The sequence below is a fragment of the Muscardinus avellanarius genome (assembly GCF_963383645.1).
Source record: "Muscardinus avellanarius genome assembly, chromosome: 1".
Classification (NCBI taxonomy): Eukaryota; Metazoa; Chordata; class Mammalia; order Rodentia; family Gliridae; genus Muscardinus; species Muscardinus avellanarius.
The window spans coordinates 192745246-192763447 of NC_137786.1; the positions used below are offsets into that span (position 1 = coordinate 192745246).

The 18202-nt window shown below is 53.0% G+C and overlaps 1 protein-coding gene across 1 annotated transcript in view; it reads left to right on the forward strand.

Moving 5' to 3' along the window:
• Positions 1 to 16616, forward strand: part of OTOG (otogelin) — a gene marked incomplete at both ends in the record, with an annotated part of 79700 nt that extends 63084 nt beyond the window's left edge. Inside the window, 17 exons of the mRNA XM_080690316.1 lie at positions 764 to 947; positions 3721 to 3941; positions 4101 to 4239; positions 6226 to 6420; positions 6616 to 6828; positions 7399 to 7503; positions 7662 to 7769; positions 8144 to 8245; positions 8453 to 8551; positions 10126 to 10166; positions 11091 to 11166; positions 11253 to 11431; positions 12198 to 12302; positions 12482 to 12601; positions 13958 to 14003; positions 16230 to 16309; positions 16416 to 16616. Coding sequence (XP_080546442.1) covers positions 764 to 947; positions 3721 to 3941; positions 4101 to 4239; positions 6226 to 6420; positions 6616 to 6828; positions 7399 to 7503; positions 7662 to 7769; positions 8144 to 8245; positions 8453 to 8551; positions 10126 to 10166; positions 11091 to 11166; positions 11253 to 11431; positions 12198 to 12302; positions 12482 to 12601; positions 13958 to 14003; positions 16230 to 16309; positions 16416 to 16616 — 2214 coding nt within the window. The remainder of the gene's footprint in view (positions 1 to 763; positions 948 to 3720; positions 3942 to 4100; positions 4240 to 6225; positions 6421 to 6615; positions 6829 to 7398; positions 7504 to 7661; positions 7770 to 8143; positions 8246 to 8452; positions 8552 to 10125; positions 10167 to 11090; positions 11167 to 11252; positions 11432 to 12197; positions 12303 to 12481; positions 12602 to 13957; positions 14004 to 16229; positions 16310 to 16415) is intronic.
• Between the last annotated feature and the right edge of the window lie 1586 nt (positions 16617 to 18202).

The following is an 18202-nucleotide window of genomic DNA, read 5'->3' on the forward strand; positions in this document are numbered from 1 at the left end:
ACACAGATGAGCATCTCTGGACTTCAGATTTGGATGCTCACTTCCATAATGTTCTTGGATTCTGGAGCCCAACCCCCTTTCAGTAGAAACAGGAAGGCCTGGAATATGGGAGAACCAGGACTTTCTCAAAGTCACAAAATTTTCTGACTCCTAAAATGGGGCCCACTTTACTCCAACTTGAAAAGTGATTAATAAAACAGTCTATTCTTGAAAAGAGGAGATTAATTCATAATAAATACTTTATAATCTTAATCTTTTTCTTCTCTCAGTTTTATAGCATAAACTTAATAACCCATGATACATTCAAAATTAACCTGCCTATGTGTAGTAGAGGTTGTATCTTTGAATTTAAAGTGTTTGTGAGAATTAGGGTATGTTAAATATTTAGCAGATATTGATTATGCCCTGGATATATGTCAAGTCCAAAGGTAGATGCTGGGATTCAAATAAGCAGATATAGTTTCTGCCCTTAAGAAACTCATAGTACCCTGAGAGTCTTAACTAAGGAACAAGTAAATTGTTTTAATGGTCAGCATAGAGGACCATGTCTTCAATGCATGCACCTGAAATAGAGCCTGACACTAAGGAGTTGCCTAGTAAGTGTTTGTCAGGTTACGGACAGGTAGATGGGTGAATGAAAGGAAGGATGGATGGATGGATGGATGGATGGATGGATGGATGGATGGATAAATTGATGGATGGATGGATGCATGCATGCATGCATATACAACCTGTACTCACACTGAATCTCCTACCCCTCAAGGTAACTGTGGACTCTCAGGCTGTGTGGCCGCCTGTAAGCAGGTATGGGTTCCAAATTGAGGATACAGGCCACATGTACATGATCCGGACACCCTCAAACATTCAGATCCAGTGGCTCCACAGCTCAGGACTCATGATCCTGGAGGCCAGCAAAGCCAGCAAGGCCCAGGGCCGCGGCCTTTGTGGTAGGTGGGCCCAGCTGGGGGAGGGGACTGCTCCCTGCGTCTCTCTCCACCACCAGACACAGGTTCTCCCGGACCAGGAAAGGCTAGGACAGAGTATTAAGCCAGAGGTGGGACTAAGAGCTTCCAGGGTGGGCAAGTGTTGTGTCTTGTGCTCTGGGACTGGAGCTGCTAGCAGGGAGATGGTGTGGGCCTCTGTCCTTGGTCAGTTGTCACTCCAGCCAGGATTGTCTATCAGCTTCCTGACAGCCTCCTAATGCCAGATAATCTGTGCTGTCTGCATGCGCCTGGGCCCTTCACAAAACACTTCCACACTCTGAGCTCACTTATCCCAGGTCATCCACACAACAGCCCTGAGAGGTGACCCTTAGTATCCCCAATAGACCAAAGAAGAAAGGGGGCTCTGAGGTTAAGTGACTGCTTAAGGGCACTTGGCAGAGCTGCCACAACATGCAGGATTAATGCTCTTCAGACTACAGCATGACTGCAGAGAACGTGCTCCAAGGGACTGGGTCTGTTTGGCTAAGGAAAGGGGAGGAGTGTTCCTTATGGGGGCATTCCATGATGGACTGCTGTGATGGATGACATAGGAACATTTACACACACACACACACACACACACACACACACACTCATGACCTCCATCCTCCACCATGCCCATTGTGTTCATGCACACTCATGCCCCTGCATTGAAAATGCCCTCTGCACACGCACCAGCACCCGTGGGTCAGCCCCGTGCACACCCTTTCCTTTGTGTGCCACACATTTACTATGTAATAGTCACTAGGGACAGAGTCCTGAGCAAAACAGACAAAATCCCTGTTTAATGGAATTTCCATTTTTCCTGACACAAACACTTGTGTGCACACTCATAAGCCACAGCCACCATCTTTTCTTCATCTTTTCTATCTTCTATTCTGCTTATTCCTGGCAGACAGCTGTGGTCAGAGGGAGTCAAGTGGGCCACCTCTTCCTTAAGATACCCTTGTGACAACTCTCAACGACTCAAAAAACCAAGATTCAAAATGTGGTCATGGGTGTGGTGGTACACACCTGTGGTCCTAGTCCTAGGAAGGCTGAGATAGGGGATACCCACATGCAAGGCCATCCTCAGCAACTTCATGAGACTGTTTCAAAATAAAAGTACAAAGGGCTGAGGGTGTAGCTCAGAGGTAGAATAAATGCCCTGAGTTCAATCCCCAGTACAAAAAAAAAAAATGTAGCCATTGGGACTGTTAAAATCTGGGAGTTTTGATTCAAATCATGTCTTATATTCATGGAACTGGTGGTTGGAAATGTCATAGCAGAAGTCAGATCATTTTTATTTTATCTAAACTAACATTTGATATCCTGAGCATCCCAGTAGGCAGCAGGGAGAATGCTGAGATAAATGAGAATCTAAAGGAAAATGAGTCTTGGGACTCAGACAAAATCTTTTGTGAAAGACAGACCTGCAAACCACCAACTGTCATACAGAATTGTGAAGGTCATGGGCCGGTGCATCTGAGATGCTCTTGAAGGAAGGATGCTTGAAAAAGCATTTCAGGCAGGGAGAGCAGTGAGCAGTGTAAGCAGAGCCATGGGCAGGGAAGTCTGTGTCTGGAGCACAGAGTTTGTACATGGCATGCGAGAGATTAAGCAGGAAGTGCAGGTCACGTTCAAAGCTATAACAGACAAGCCTCACCCTCACCCCTATCTTAGTGGCCTAACACACAATTCCCAAGTGATTAGTGATAACTCAGAGACCCAGGTTCCTTCCCTCTTGGGGCTCTGCCATTTTCAGCACAAGCTTCCAACTCTGCAGAGGGAAGACAGATGGGAGGTTTCCGTGGACCCAGCCTGGCAGTGGTGCCCTTCACCTCCACTCACATTCCACTGACTGGGACTCAGTCACATGGTCTCACCTGCTGCAAGGGAGGCTGGGAAAATAGGCAAACTGGCTCTAGGAAGAAGAGGAAAGAGATGTTATAATGAGTGGCAATCTCTGATAAAGAGGATTATTTGGGGGTAACTTTTTATTTTGATAGGTCATTTAGAAAAAATAGTATGAAGATGGGCATGGTGGCACATATTTGTAATCCCAGTATTTGGGAGGCAGAGACAGGATGATTACAGGTTCAAAGCCAGCCTCAGCAATTTAGCAAGGTCCTCTACAACTTAGTGAGACCCTATTTCCAAATAAGAAATAAAATCAGATTGGGTGTATAACTTGGAGGTAGAATGCCTCTGGGTTCAATCCCCACTACTAAAAGAAGAAGGAGGAGGAGGAGGAGGAAGAGGAAGAGGAGGAGGAAGAGGAGGAGGAGGAGGAAAATAGTATAAGGGACTCCCATTACTTTTCCCAAAATTTATTGATTATTCACATTCTCTCTCTCTCTCTCTCTCTCTCTCTCTCTCTCTCTCTCTCTCTCTCTCTCTCTCTCTCTCTCTCTGTTTTTCTGTCTGTCCCCGTCTTTGTCTCTTTATTACCTATGCATATAATATACATATGTTCATATGTATGTATACATTTTCTGAACCATTTGAAAAAAGTTCAAGACCTTCTGGCCCTAAGTACTTTGGTGTATATTTCCTAAAGACAGAGACATTGTCTTACACAGAAAAATTCCTAGTTTTTTTTTCCTGTGTGTGTGTGCTTCATTTCCCTCATCTATAAAATGGGGATAATAGCAATATTGTCCAAAGAATTGTCTCAACAATGAGTATTCCAAATGAGAGCCAAGGACCAGGCAGCGGCAGTGGGTTTTGTGGCAATGGGGATCATTCTGCCCTTCAGGATTCTGTGATGGAGATGCAGCCAATGACCTCGCCCTAAAGGATGGCTCTGTGGTGGGTGAGACTGAGGACCCTGCTCCCTTTCTGGACAGCTGGCAGGTGCCCAGCTCCTTGACTTCAGAGGGCCAGACCCGCTTCCGCCCAGACAGCTGTGCCACGGCCGACTGCTCGCCCTGCCTCCGCATGGTGTCCAACCGCACCTTCAGCGCCTGTCACCGCTTTGTATGAGCCAACCGGGTCCAGCCTGGGAGACCTCTGGGCTAGGGGCGGGGGCAGCAGCCACCGGCAGAGGCAGGCCGCTCCCCTGCGCAGGGCTGGGAGGAGCTGGGCCCTGGGCGTGGGGCGCCAGGGTAGGCAGCACCGCCTGATGTGTGTGCCCAGGTCCCCCCGGAGTCCTTCTGTGAGCTGTGGATCCGGGACACCAAGTACGTGCAGCAGCCCTGCGTGGCCCTGACCGTGTACGTGGCTATGTGCCACAAGTTCCACGTGTGCATCGAGTGGCGGCGCTCTGACTACTGCCGTGAGTTGGGGGACGGCGGGGGGGCCTCCTCTGGACTGTTGTTCCATCTCTTGTTAGATTGTGAAAAGGTTCCCAGCCCAAGTTTAAGCCTACATTTTCCCCAGCGTAGCCATTCCTTCATTCATTGATCTATATTAACAAATAAATTCATGAATATTTACACTATCACATACAGTATATTTTATATTAATTATGAGCAATTTATTATAATTGCTATTTATAAAATAATAAGCAACAATTTTACTTTTAAATTGATTCGAGCCGGGCCTGGTGGCGCACGCTTGTAATCCCCACGCTTGAGACAGGAGGATCGCGCAGGTTCGAAGCAAGCTGTGTGCGCTGGCTTAGGAGACCCTGTTTCCAAATAAAAATATAAAATAGGTCTGGGAGTGTAGCCCGGAGGTAGAAGGGCTTCCAGGAACCCCAGTACCACCAAAGTAATAAATAAATAAATAAATAAATAAATTGATTTGAGTTCCCTCTCTACAAAATGGGTAAAGTAATGTGATAGCTTCCTCCTACAGCCGTCTTGAGGATGCTCAGGGTCATGTGTGCACAGTACCCCATGCATGCCCGTCACGTGGGGAGTGGCCAGTGAGGCTAGGTCTCTTAGCTTAGTCTCTGTTCATCTTTCTCTTATTTTGGTCTCTCTCTCTTTCCTTGCGGATGGAAATAAGACCCACCTTGTACTCACCCTGTTAGGGAGGTGGGTAGGCAGGGGTGGCCTGGGGTAGAGAAGTTTGATTTCTAAACATGAGCACAGGTGCAGCTCAGAGGAAGACAAACGTATAATATGATAGCTCTGAGAGAAACAGATAAAAATCATACAAAGTAGCTTTTTTGTGTGTGTGGTACTGGGGTTCCTGGAAGCCCTTCTACCTCCGGGTTGCACTCCCAGACCTGCGCGATCCTCCTGTCTCCGCCTCCCAAGCACGGGGATTACAAGCGTGCGCCACCACGCCCGGCCAAAGTAGCGTTTTTTAAACTGTAGATGTGGACATGGGGAGTATGAAATCAACTTGGGGGCAGCACCAGCATTTTAAAAAATAGAATAGAATAGAATTGGAACATCCTACTGTGTATTGTACATAGGAAGATTTAAATATTGTTTCTTCCCTTTTCTTTCTTTTTGTGGTACTGGGGATTGGACCCAGAAGCATTCTAAGTCTGAGCTATACCCCCAGATCCTTTTTATTTCTCTTATTTTGAAACAGGATCTTGCTAGGTTGCTGACAGTCTCACCACATGCTGAGGCTGTCCTCAGACCTGTGACCATCTTATCTCAGCCTCCAGAGGACTTACAGGCATTTGTGACCATGCCTGGCTTAAAGTATTATTTCACAAAAGATAATTTGGGGTTCAACACATAGTCTATTCTTAATTCTAGCTACCCATTTATATCATTCAGAGAACCTCAAAAAGTATGAATTCAGGGGCCCCTAGTCAGAGGTTCAGTCAATTTGAGGGTTCCAGCAGTGGTATTTCTAAGCTCCCACGGGATCTTTTGCATTTGGGCTCAAGGATCACTGTTCTGTACCCTTGTGTGGACTGCACCATGATGCAAAATCTACTTTTTACAGTCAAGAAAGCTTGAAAAGGCTGAACTGGATCCAGGGCTGGCAAACTTTTCTTAAGAGGGCCAAATAGCAAATATTTGAGTCTTCGTGGACCGTATGATTTCTGTCACAAGGACTCATTCCTATCCTTATACAAAAATGGCCACAGACAGTATACAATGGAGCCATGCGAGAAATCCTGTGGCATTTATTTGCAAAAGCTGACAACAGGTGTGATTCGGGCCGAGGATGGCTCCTTGCTGACTCCTCATTGGGAAGGAGTGTGCCACTAGGTCCCTGACTTGGGTATTCCGCTGAGGTGGGCGTGACACCCTGAGCCCCTCCTCACCCCTTCCTGCTCTTTCTGGCCATCAGTGGAGACCCCAGAGTGGGGTCTGAGCTAGACTTGGTGCCCACTGTGCCTCTGCAGCCTTCCTGTGCTCCAGTGACTCCACCTACCAAGCGTGTGTGGCGGCCTGTGAGCCCCCCATGACATGCCAGGACGGGATGCTGGGCCTGCCGGACCCCGAGCAGTGCCAGGTGCTGGGGGAGGGCTGCGTCTGCAATGAGGGCACCATTCTGCACCGGCGCCACTCTGCACTCTGCATCCCCGAGGACAAGTGCGGTAGGTCCCTCCCCTCCCCGGTGGCCTCCTGAGCTGGCCTCACCCCATAGCCTCCTTGCCTCCTGCCCCCCCTAGTGGGGGTGGGGCTGCTCTGCATCCTTCCAGGTCTGCTCTGGGGTGGTCAGTGTCTCAGGGAGGGTGTAGCCAGGGGCAGTCTGAATCTGTCCCCTGCACCCCGACATGCCCCCATTGCAGCCTGTACTGACAGCGCGGGGGTGCCCCGTGCTGTGGGGGAGACCTGGAACAGCTCCCTCAGTGGCTGCTGCCAGCACCAGTGCCAGGCCCCAGACACCATCGTCCCCGTGGACCTGGCCTGCCCTGTCCCCCGGCCAGAGAGCTGCCCTCGCTACGGGGAGGTGGTCCTGCTCCTGCCCACTGAGGACCCCTGCTGCCTGGGTGCTGTCTGCGGTGAGTCCCACCCTCTACTTCCCTGGCCCTCAAGGTCAAGGCAGCTAAGAGGCTCCAGCCCTCCTGCCAACCGTGATGGCTAGGTCAGGGCCTGGGAACATGGAAGCGTCCTGTGCAGGATGGGCAGGGGGCAGCGGGGAACCAAGCCTGGGGGATGAACTTAGGCTAAGTCAATGAGGTGCCCTGCTTACAGACATGGGCCCTGGGGCCAGTGGCCAGCAGCTCTTCCCCCACCACCTTGTGACTGACAGCAAATCACTTAACATTGGGCGTGCCTTAATTTGTCCTCCGGCAACCTGAGGCTGTTAGCAGAACTGGCCTTGGGGTGGCAGTGGAAACCACAGAGGCCAATACTGGTTTGAACAGCCGTGGGCATATGCGCTTCTCCACAATGGTTTTTGCTTTCTTATCCTGGACCTGGGCCCTTGTGTGGTCGTCAGAGTCCCCTTCTAGGGTGTGGATCCCAGGGACCAGGGCTGTAAGGAGACAGGTTGCCCTGGGGCTGGGCAGTGCCAGAGTGCTGCAGGGACACCCCAGCCTCCAGGTGACAGCTCTGTGGCCCCCGGCCAGTGTGTAACCAGACTCTGTGTGAGGGCCTTGCCCCCACCTGCCGCCCAGGCCACCGACTCCTCACCCACTTCCAGGAGGACTCCTGCTGCCCCAGCTACAGCTGTGGTGAGAGGCGTGGGGGCTGAAGAGGGGTGGTCCTGAGGGAATTGGGAGGCAGCTCTGGGGACTGGGTCTTGGCTAGAGATTAGGGCAGGGCCAGGGCGGGGCCCAGGTGTGACCAGGCACATGCTGCTCTCAACACCTACATTCTGTCCTTTCCCCAGAGTGTGACCCTGATCTGTGCGAGGCAGAGCTGGTCCCCAACTGCCGCCAGGACCAGACCTTGATCGCGGGCCGCCTGGGGGACTCCTGCTGCACCTCCTACTTCTGCAGTGGGTAGCCGCGGCCTCAGGCACCAGCCCGGCCTCGCCTCTGCTTCCATGGGTGGTGTCGGGGAGCAGGGTGCTGGGGTCTTCATGTGAGGGGGACATAAGGAGAAAGCCAAAATGGCAGTCAAGAAAGCAGTGTAGGACGAGAAGGAAGTGGACACCATTTTACATCTAAGTTACTGAACACAAAGGAACTAGTGCTGCTCAGGGTCAGATTTGGGTGGACAGATTCTGACGCCAGGACAGGTCGCATAAGACCCTGTGAAATGCTGCTTTTAGTTTAGCCTCCACTGAACATGAGCTACTGCGGCCCCCATGCCTGCCCTAGCCACCAGCTCCGTACCAGACCCTCTGAGGTGTCCCCTCTTCCCCCTCAGCCTGTGGCGACTGTCCGGATCCCATCCCTGAGTGTCAGGTAGGGGAGGCACTCACAGTCCGCAGGAACACCACGGAGCTCTGCTGCCCTCTTTATGAGTGTGGTGAGTCCTGGTGGGGACATGGAAGGCCATGTGGGAGGGGGCTCTTAGACCTCTCTGGGCCCCCAGGACCTGCACGGGGCCAGCCCAGGGATATCTGAGGACACTGTGGGCGCCTGAGGGGGAGCTGGGAGGTTATCCCTTCTTGACCAGTGTTGTGTCCTGAGGATTCAGTGGTGTCTGTCTCTGAAGTGTCACCCCCTCCTGCAGTGTGTGAGAACTTCCGCTGCCCCCAAGTGCAGTGTGGACCAGGCACTGGCCTGGTGGAGGTGTGGAGCCCTGACCGCTGCTGCCCCTACAAGTCCTGTGGTAAGTTCCAGGTCAGGGACGCCCTCTGCGGGCAGAGACCCAGGACCTGGCGGAGAGGAGGGAGAGGAAGCCCGGGTCCCGCCATGGTCAGCTTCCTCCCCCAGGCCTCTAGAGGGTCCTACCCCATTACTCTCTGAGTGCCACACGGGCCCACAGCCTCCTCCCCAGGATGAAAGAAGATAAAAGCACAGTCCCCTTTCCAAAAAGTTTCCCATTTTAAAAGTCTCTATTATAGCTGGGCATGGTACCACACGACTGTAATCCCTGTGTTTAGGAGGCTGAGACAGGAGGATTGCACAGGTTTGAAGCCAGCCTCAGCTACTTAGTGTGACCCTGTTTCCAAATAAAATATAAAATAGGTCTGGGAGTATAGCCCGTAAGTAGAAAGCCTCTGGGTTCCACCCCTAGTACCATAAAAAAAAAGTATTGTAACTGCCTTAGAGTATGTATCACTTGTGTTATAATTTACCTCACATCCTTCTGAGAGGCAGGTGATCAATAAGAACCAATGATCAATAACAAAACCCAGTGATCTTTATGTAAAATGTTACTTTTAAAGCAAGAGCTGAGAAACTGTTTTGCCTCTGCGTATCTTGCTTGTCTTCTCCCAGGCCTCACTAGAATGCAAACTTCATGAGGGCAGAGTCTTGGTCTGTTTCATTCATTGCTTTATTTCATTGTCCTCAGACTACAGGAAACTCATAGGGCACTTAGGGGATGCTTAAAATGGCTTGTTGCAGCCAGGCATGGTGGTACACACCTGTAATCCCGTGCTTGAGAGGCTGAGATAGGAGGGTCGCGGGTTTGAGGCCAGTCTCAGCAACTTAGCAAGACACTCAACAGCTCAGCAAGATCCTGTTTCATAATAAATAATAAAAATGGCTGGGGGTATAGCTCAGAGGTAGAATGTCCCTGGGTTCAATCCCCAGTACCAAAGGGGTGTGTGTGTGTGTGTGTGTGTGTGTGTTTTGGGGGGCAGACTTGTTGCCTGAGTGAGCAGCTAGAGGAAGAGTATTTCACATCGGCTCTGACCTGTAACTCTGGGTGTCTGCCTTATGTCCTTTAAAGTCATTAGTGGCTCTAGCAGGCAGCTCTGCGCAGCTCAGACCTGCTTGTGATTAAAGGCTGGGTCGCAAAGCTGAGCTGACATCTAGGATACACAGATAGAGGTTCCATGGTTGTCATGTTTGCTCCTGGAAAGGCCCCACCTCTAGGGGCAGGAGTGAGTCCCAAGTGACAAAAGGAAATCTGAGTGGGCTTATCTGCGTACAGGGGGAGGAGCTCCGCCATCAAGACCTCTCACCCCCACCTGCAGTGGGCTATGGAGACCATCTGCAGATAGATTGGGAGACCCATCACTCTCCTAGCCCAGGAGAGCTGTGGACCTCACGCGGGGACAGAGAGAGGCTGAGGTTTTGGCCTCTTCTCCCCATCCCCACTGCTCGGGGCTGGGCTGGAGCTGGATCTGTGTCACAGGGAGGGCCACACCTGCAGTGAGGGGGGCCTCAGAGCCCCCGGGGACTTCTACCTGAGCAGCCCTGGTGAGGTGGGTCCTGGCCCCTCCTGTTTTTCAGAGTGCGATTGCGACACGATCCCAGTTCCCCGGTGCCATCTGGTATGGAGACCTTGCCCTGCCCACCCTCCCTGGTCTACTCCCTTTTTCCTTTCCTCTCTTTCCTCCCTGAGACCCCACTCCTGTAGTGCGGGGAGCCCTGGGCCCCAAGTCAACGCTCTTATCCCACTGGCTTTCTGGCACTTCGCCCTCCTTTGCAAAGTGGGCGTGAGTGATGGTGTGTCAGAGTTGTGGTGGGGAGTATGTTGATGATGCTGGGGGTGGTGGAGATGGTGGTAAGGGTGGAATGACAGTGATGGGGATGGTGAAGATGAAGAAGGCGGTGATAATGAGGACCAAGATGGTGATGACGATGAGTCCTGAACATCGTGGCAGCAGCTAACATTCACTGAGAGCTAACTATATACCCAGACCTCATTATATGCCCAGGCCTTCAGTGTATATTATTGTCATGTTTTCATAGTAAGCCCAAGAAGTTGATTGTGTGTTATCTCACTTATACATACAAGGAAGCTACTAAATCACAGGGGGAGGATTGGAATCAGGAATTCTGATTCCAGATCAGCACCCCACACACCAGGCTGCCCTGCCCTAGAAGGAAGTGAAAATATTTTAAGTGATGTTTAGGTCATTTTATGGATTGTACTTTTACTCCATCCCAACACACATTTTTCTCTCATTCTGTCTCTCTTGCCCCTGAAATCAGCGAGGAAAGACAGGAAGTAGCATGACCAAGCTGGACTCTGTCCGGCAGCGTGGAGGGTCCCTCAGTGAAGGAGGCGGGACCTCAGGGACACTCCTGGTTGGGGGGGGGGGTGACTGAGCTTCCGGGATGCCCAGGGGGGCCCCGGCTGGCCAGCCCCCTCCTCGCCCACCTCAGGGAGGCCACCGACTTAGAGGGTCCCCTGACTGCTCCAGAGGGTGTGCGGGGCCTCACCCCGGGCACTCACGCCTCTGCCCATGCAGTGGGAGAAGTCCCAGCTGGACGAGGAGTTCATGAACAGCGAGGAGAACGTGTGCGGCTGCGCCAAGTACCAGTGCGGTGAGCGAGGCGGGGAAGGGAGGGCTGGGGCGGCCCTGTGGGGACTGAGCTCTCTGGGTGACTGTCACCACCCGTTTCCCACCCAGTGAAAGCCCCGGTGTGTCTGAGCCGTGAGCTGGGGGTGATGCAGCCTGGCCAGACAGTGGTGGAGCTCTCAGCAGATGGCGTGTGCCACACCTCCCGCTGCACCGACCTGATCGACCCGCTCACCAACTTCTACCAGATCAACACCACTTCAGTGCTGTGCGATGTCCACTGTGAGGCGGTAGGGGGCAGCACAGGGCCGGGTGCTTGGCACTCCTAGGGCTGGCCAGTAGATACCAGGCTCAACATCGTGGTGGTAGTGGGGTCTCGAGGCTTTCCACAAGCCCCCCAACAAGCCTAGAGTGGACACCACAGGGAGCTTCAGGGACTTCCTGAAAAGGGCTGGGTTGAGAGAGGCCAAGACGGGAGAAGCAAGAGCACAGGGGCAGATTTAAGGCCTGGAAAGTATTTGACAGGATAATGCACATTTATTAAGCACCTACTGGATGTCTGGCACATTCCCTAAACTTTTGGTTTCTTTGTCTTTGTTGTTAGTATTTGTTGGAGCCTTCCACATGCCCAGTGCCTGGAACAATGACCAGCTTCTAGGAAGGGCTAAATAAACGTTACTTGGATAAAAGGGGTTACTACCATTTTTCAGGTGATAAAAGTGAGATTTAGACAAGTGTGGAGTCCCATAGGAATCAGAACCCAAATGAAGTCTGTCTAGAACCCAAACTGGCACCTTAGTTCCTGAAGCGCAGCCTCGGGGGTGGAAGTGCTCTGTTGCCAGGGTGGGTGTAGGCACTGGCAGAGTAAGGGGACTTAGGGTAGAGAGCAGGATGACTCACCTGTGTGCCTGACACCGAGGGGCGCCCAGAGTTCCCCTGCCTGAGGGTCTACAGGGCCCCTGCGGGGGCTCTGGGCTCACTCAGACACAAGCAGTGTAGAGCTGGAGGAGGAGGTGGGAACCTGACTGACGCCATCCCGTCCCACTGTGGCCTCAGAACCAGGAATATGAACACCCGCGGGACCTGGCAGCCTGCTGTGGCTCCTGCAGGAACGTGTCCTGCCTCTTCACCTTCCCCAATGGCACCACCTCCCTGTTCTTGGTAAGCAGTCGGGAAGGTGTCCCAGAAGGGGACATGAGGACTAGAGCCCTCTCTGGCTCCCATGCCAGGGCTCAGTATGGACAGGGTCCTGGGCAGTGCCAGGCCCTGGGCTGCACCTGCCCTTGGGCTGTGCCATCCATCTGGCCACAGTCCCCACTGCTCACTTCTTTGCCCTCCAGCCCGGGGCATCCTGGATCGCAGACTGCACCCGCCACCACTGCGGCAGCACTCCCCTGGGTGCCGTCCTCGTCCGCTCGCCCATCAGCTGCCCACCACTCAATGAGACCGAGTGTGCCAAGGTCAGTGCCACCTCCCCCGCAGCATGGCCTCAAGCCAGGTCACTGACTCTCTCCATAGGTGCAGGGAAGGAGTCCTGTGTGCTGGGGTGTGGGACGGGGGGCTTCCTGGAGCCTGTGCCTGCATGGCTGTCTGAAATCCACATCTCTCTCTGCCCTGACCACTTCATCCCCACATCCTCACATATTACATGACCACACACCCCTGCATACAGCAGGCACACGCATAGACACCATGACAGGCATTGGCCATCCACACCACATGCACCCCACAGGGACATTAACACACTACACACTGACCTACCCCGAGGCTCTCAGGCACACTCTTGCACACATGCACCAGGCAGATGTGTGGTTCAGTCCTATGATAGGTGGACAGGCGTCCAGCCCTAGCACAGACAGCTGTCAGCACAGGCACACCGCAAGGCATAGAATTCCTGAGGGTTGGGGGCTACTGCTGAATTACTAATTGAATTACTGCTGTCTGAGTTTAACACCAGACAGCTGAAGATTTCTGACTCTTCCCTAGGAAACAAATATACACATGCACACACTCAATTATACTCTCCTATGCATATTCACACGTGTGAAAGCACACATGTGAAAACACATGCTCATGTATATGCTCACAGTGTGAGCTGGGCGTAGTGGTGCACACTTGTAATCCCAGTACTTGGGAGGCTGAGATAGGAGATGCGCAGGTTTGTGGCCAGCCTCAGCTACTTATGAGGCCCTCTGCAATTTAGTGAGACCCTGTTTCGAATAAAAGAATAAAAAATGGGGCATGGAGTGTAGCTTGGAGGTAGAATGTCTCTGAGTTCAATCCCCAGTACTGCAAAAAAAAAAAAAAAAAAAAATCTCCAGTACTGGGGGAAAAAAAAAAACCCACTACAAAGAACTGCCCCATTCATTGTTTTATCTATCTCATGATAGAAGGCTGTAAGGGATAATTGTCCCCATTTTACAGATAGGAAAACTAAGACCAGGGGAGAGGGATGGCCTATCCAGGGCTGAGATAAAGCCCAGGCTACTAACCCAAGTAGGTCAGCTCCCTGGTCCTCCGTGTAAGAAAACACTAATGATGGGGGTCCCCAAATCCCAGCACAGAGTCAGTAGGAGAGTGCAAGGGGACTGTTACAGAAAAGAAAGGAGGTGTTGCACCATCTCTACCTGGGCTCCGGCCTCACTGGAGGCTGCAGGCAGCCTTAGTGCCTGCTCCTCAGCCAGGAGCTCCTGCCCTGGGACATTGTGGGAGCAGCAGAGCCAAGGGCCTTTGACTCCTTTTGTCTACTGCTGGGACCTTGGCTCCTGGCCTGGAACAGAGGTCTGCCCACCCACCTCACCCCTCTCTTTCTCTAGGTCGGGGGCTCCGTGGTACCTTCCTTGGAAGGATGCTGCAGGACATGTGAGTGAGGGTGGCGGAGGCCCAGGGGTCAGGGCTGCTGGTTGGGGCAGGAGGTCATGTCATAGGTCAGAGCACCTCTGATGCAGGTCTTCAGGGCTGAGTATGCAAAGGGACAACCCCTCAATATGAGTCAAGGCACTGGCTAATATGCAGGTTTTGCTTCTTACAGTCAGGGGACATTGAGCTATGCAGTCTGTAGCCCTCAGTCATCTGCCTCCTCCTGCTCCTGGCAGAGCCCCCAGCCCAGATGAGCCCCCCATGAATTCTCCTCTGTGGCCAGGAGTCCTGGCCTCGGAGGTGCCTCCTGAGTGGGATTCAGGCCAAGAGGGCCCCTGAGTTGGGTTGTGAGCTCTGTGTATCTTTCTCACCCCTGGCTCCTGGAACCCAGAACCTTTAGAACCTTCAGCCCCAACCTCATAAGTGCGAATAACAGCCAGCCACAGGACCTTGGCCTATGTGCCTGCCCTCCTCCTGTGGTGCTCCTGGTTGACCCTGTCCCCAGAGAGCTATAGAATTTGAGGTCCTTGTATAAACATAAACTACAGGGAGGCTAGATTCAGGACCTTATTGGCTGCTCTCTGACCCATACCTCATGCTCCCTGAACAGCCCATATGCCCCCTATGACCTACAACCCATGTCCCTCTCCCCAGGTTCCCCGGGGACTCTGTTTCCCGTGGTCCCCGTTAGCCCCGCCTCTCCTCCACGAGTTAGTGCCCACTGCCGCCCAGGTACTTCTCTCGGAAGCCTACAGGATGGAGGCGGGGAGCCGCAATGCTATTTCCCAACAGTGTCTTTTCTGCTAGGTGGCCTTGAGCTCTGGGGGGCGAGGGAGGGGGAGGCCCCTGCTCCTTGCCTCTGGCAAGGGCCATACCCACAATGCATGCTGGGTAATGAGCCGCATCCCTGGGGCTTGCACGGAAATGCTTCAGCAGCACCCACTCCCCTGGTGCCCACCAGTGCCCCACGCTGCCCCTGCTTTGCTTCTGCTGGTCATTCAGCCAGTCTCTGTTCAGGCCCAGAGGGCCGTGGCCAGGACAACCCCTGGTTCTCCTGCCTCCCTGAGAGAGGAGGCTCAGAGGCCAGGAGAAAGGGTCTGGTGGGCTTCCTAGGCATTTACAGATCAAGCCCAGGCATCTGGCAAATATTTGCTGAGCACCAGATGTATGCCAGACACCATCCTAGACACTGTAGGCACCATCTCAGCAAGGCTGCGTGGAGAGGACACTTTAGTGGAGAGAAAAAATGAGCAAAATAGGTCATAGAAATTGTATGGGGCCTGAAGCTTATAAAATTAAGGAGCATTGTTAAGAAAAAGAACATAAAATTATAAATCTACATTGAGGTATGAAAGTGAGTATTTATTTAGAAAAAAAAGTGAGTATTTATTTAGAAAAAAAAAAAGACTAAACAAAATATGGAAGGGGCCATATGGGCAAAGGAAGGTCCTAAGGTTTATGCTTTAGCAGTGTGGTTGCAAATGTGTCTCTGCTAGGACAGTGACTGTGCCTGGGTAGAACTAAGACCAGGGAAGGGTCAGGGAGGGAGGGCTGGGAGGGAGGATGGAGGGAGTGGCAAATCTAAGGAGGAGGATTAGGAAAGGCCTCAGTAAAAGGGACATTGAGCAAATTGCTGAAGGAGGCAGGGGCAAGGGCCAGCTACAGGATTGGTTGTGGGGGGCGTGGTCCAGGCAGAGGAAGCCCCGCCCTTATCAATTTTCACCCTGTAACCGCTCTACTGGGGAAGAGGCAAATCCCTGGTGCCAATCCGTATTTAAGAAGACCCATGATGGAAACTGCTGAGTGGAGCATCCAGCTAGAGCCTGGGGTTTCTGTTGATTCAGGAAATGGAAGAATCTTACTGCTAGAAACTCAGGGTTGAAGACCTGCCCGAGGGTTGCCAACAGTGTTTAGACATAGGCTCTGGGGCTGGCAGCAGCGGGCTCCTATCCTCCAGTTCTCCTCTTCCCTCACACAGAGTCCCAAAGGGGTCCACCTGGCCAGCCAGGCAGCTTCCTCCGCCCCACCTGCTCCCACTGCTGCCTTTGCCTTCGCCACTCCACTGCCTTCAGGGGCACGGAGTTAAACATGGGGAGGGGCACTCGTGCATGGACACTAACCTGGCAGAGGGACCCTCCAGCATGACACTAACTGCCCCAGGCTGGCCCATCCTGCTGCCCCAGGAAGCCTGTCTGGGCCACAGCTGCCTCTCCTGCCCCGTCTCTCTAGGTAAGGAGGATGGGCGCTCCTGCAAGAAGGTGACCATCCGCATGACCATCCGCAAGAACGACTGCAGGAGCAACACCCCAGTGCGTGGTGCCCGCATGGTGTGGGTGGGGACTGGCAAAGATGGGGATGGAGGGGATTCGGGAGGCAGACACTCTCAGGCGGACTCACTGGCCTGTCTGTGTCCAGGTGAACCTAGTGTCCTGTGATGGGAGGTGCCCATCTGCCAGCATCTACAACCACAACATCAACACCTACGCCCGCTTCTGCAAGTGCTGCCGTGAGGTGGGGCTGCAGCGGCGCTCTGTGCAGCTCTTCTGTGCCACCAACGCCACCTGGGTGCCCTACACGGTGCAGGAGCCTACCGACTGCGCCTGCCAGTGGTCCTGAGGCTTGGGGACCAGGCAGGCTAGGCCACCTCTGCCACCCCCACATTCTGCTTCCACCTGGCCCAGGGTGGACATGGGAGGGTCGGAGGTGATGGAGTGTGGGTGTATGTTGAGCATGGAATGGTGGGAAGAGGCCCCACCAGGGACCAGAACCCACATTTTCCTATCCTGACTCCCTCTTTGAGCATCCCCTCCTCTGCACATGGAAAATGCCTCAGCTCAACTCTCTCCCTGGCCTGGGTCAGGACAGGCTGCAGCTCTAAGGGCAGCAGCTCCTGTACACTTGTGACTCTGGCCATGGTTTGTTGGTGAGGGGATGGGAGCTCCCCCTAGAAGCTGGGACCACACAGACCCCAGGCCAAGCACAGGGTCAGGATGTGACAGCCTGGTTCTTTCTTAGCCCTTTTGATCACGGGAGAAAATACAGACCCAATAAAAGGAAAGAGGCCAGTATAAAACTGCCCAGAAGGACTCCCCCAAAGTTCAGCCCAGCCACTGAGGCGTGGGCTCATGACCTTCAACTCTCTTCCCCCAAGAGGGATGCCCTGATGTTCTGGTATTGACATTATAATTCAGGAAAGGATTTAGAAGAGCAGGCCCAGACCCATGTCTCCACACGCCGCTCCCTAATCCCCAAGCCAACCATGCTGGGAGGCGAGCTGGCTCTTGTGAGGTGGTAGTAGAAAAAATAAGTTCCTCCTCAAGGGTCCAGCACTACCCATCTCAGATGGTGGACAGCCCACCCCTCTGATGGGCACTTTCATCCTGCAAGTATCACGCCTGGCTCTGCCATGTGCCTTTCCTCCAAAAACAGAGCAGGGTTGGTCTCTGGAAAGGCCTGCGTGTGTGTTTTGTGGCTCAGCCAATTCCAGGCTCTGTGCTTCAAGGGACGTTAGCGGGAGAGCGTCTGTGGTGGGAAGTGCAGCCCCACACGTGCGTGCGCAGCCCCAGCGTCCCTGAGCATCTGTCAGAGCCTCTCTCCCTGCCACCGAGGCCAGAGTGCCTATCCACACCCCACTCTGCAGGTCCCCCTGCCTCCTGCACCTCTTTGTGCCATTAAGTCCAAAAGGCATGAGCCTGATGTTTTCTGGATGACAGACAACACTGCCCTGGATGTCTGCGCGGTGGCCCTAATGCCCCTTGGGTTGAGGAGGCTGTGCCAGGATGGTCCCCAGCTGTTCCTGCAGCCTCTGTGTTCCTGTAACTGTGCTCTGTTTATGTACAATAAATCCCAAGAAGACTTTAGGATTCCGAGTGTCTCTGAGGTTGCCAAATTTGCTTTGAATGTGGAGTCTTGATGAAGGGAAGACCATATTTTAGAGGTCGGTGTGACTTTTCCTACCCTACCTGGGCTCAGTGTGGCACGCCCCTCTGAGCAGGTGCTTGGTGGGTATCTACTGTTGGGATTGAACTGACTGGAGACTGGCTTCTTAAAAAAGAGGGTGGGACGAGCCAGGTGTGGTGGCGCACGCCTGTAATCCCTGCGCTTGGGAGGCTGAGACAGGAGGATCGCGTAGGTTCAAAGCCAGCAGCACTGGCTTAAGAGACCCTATTTCCAAATAAAAATATCTAAAAATAGGTCTGGGA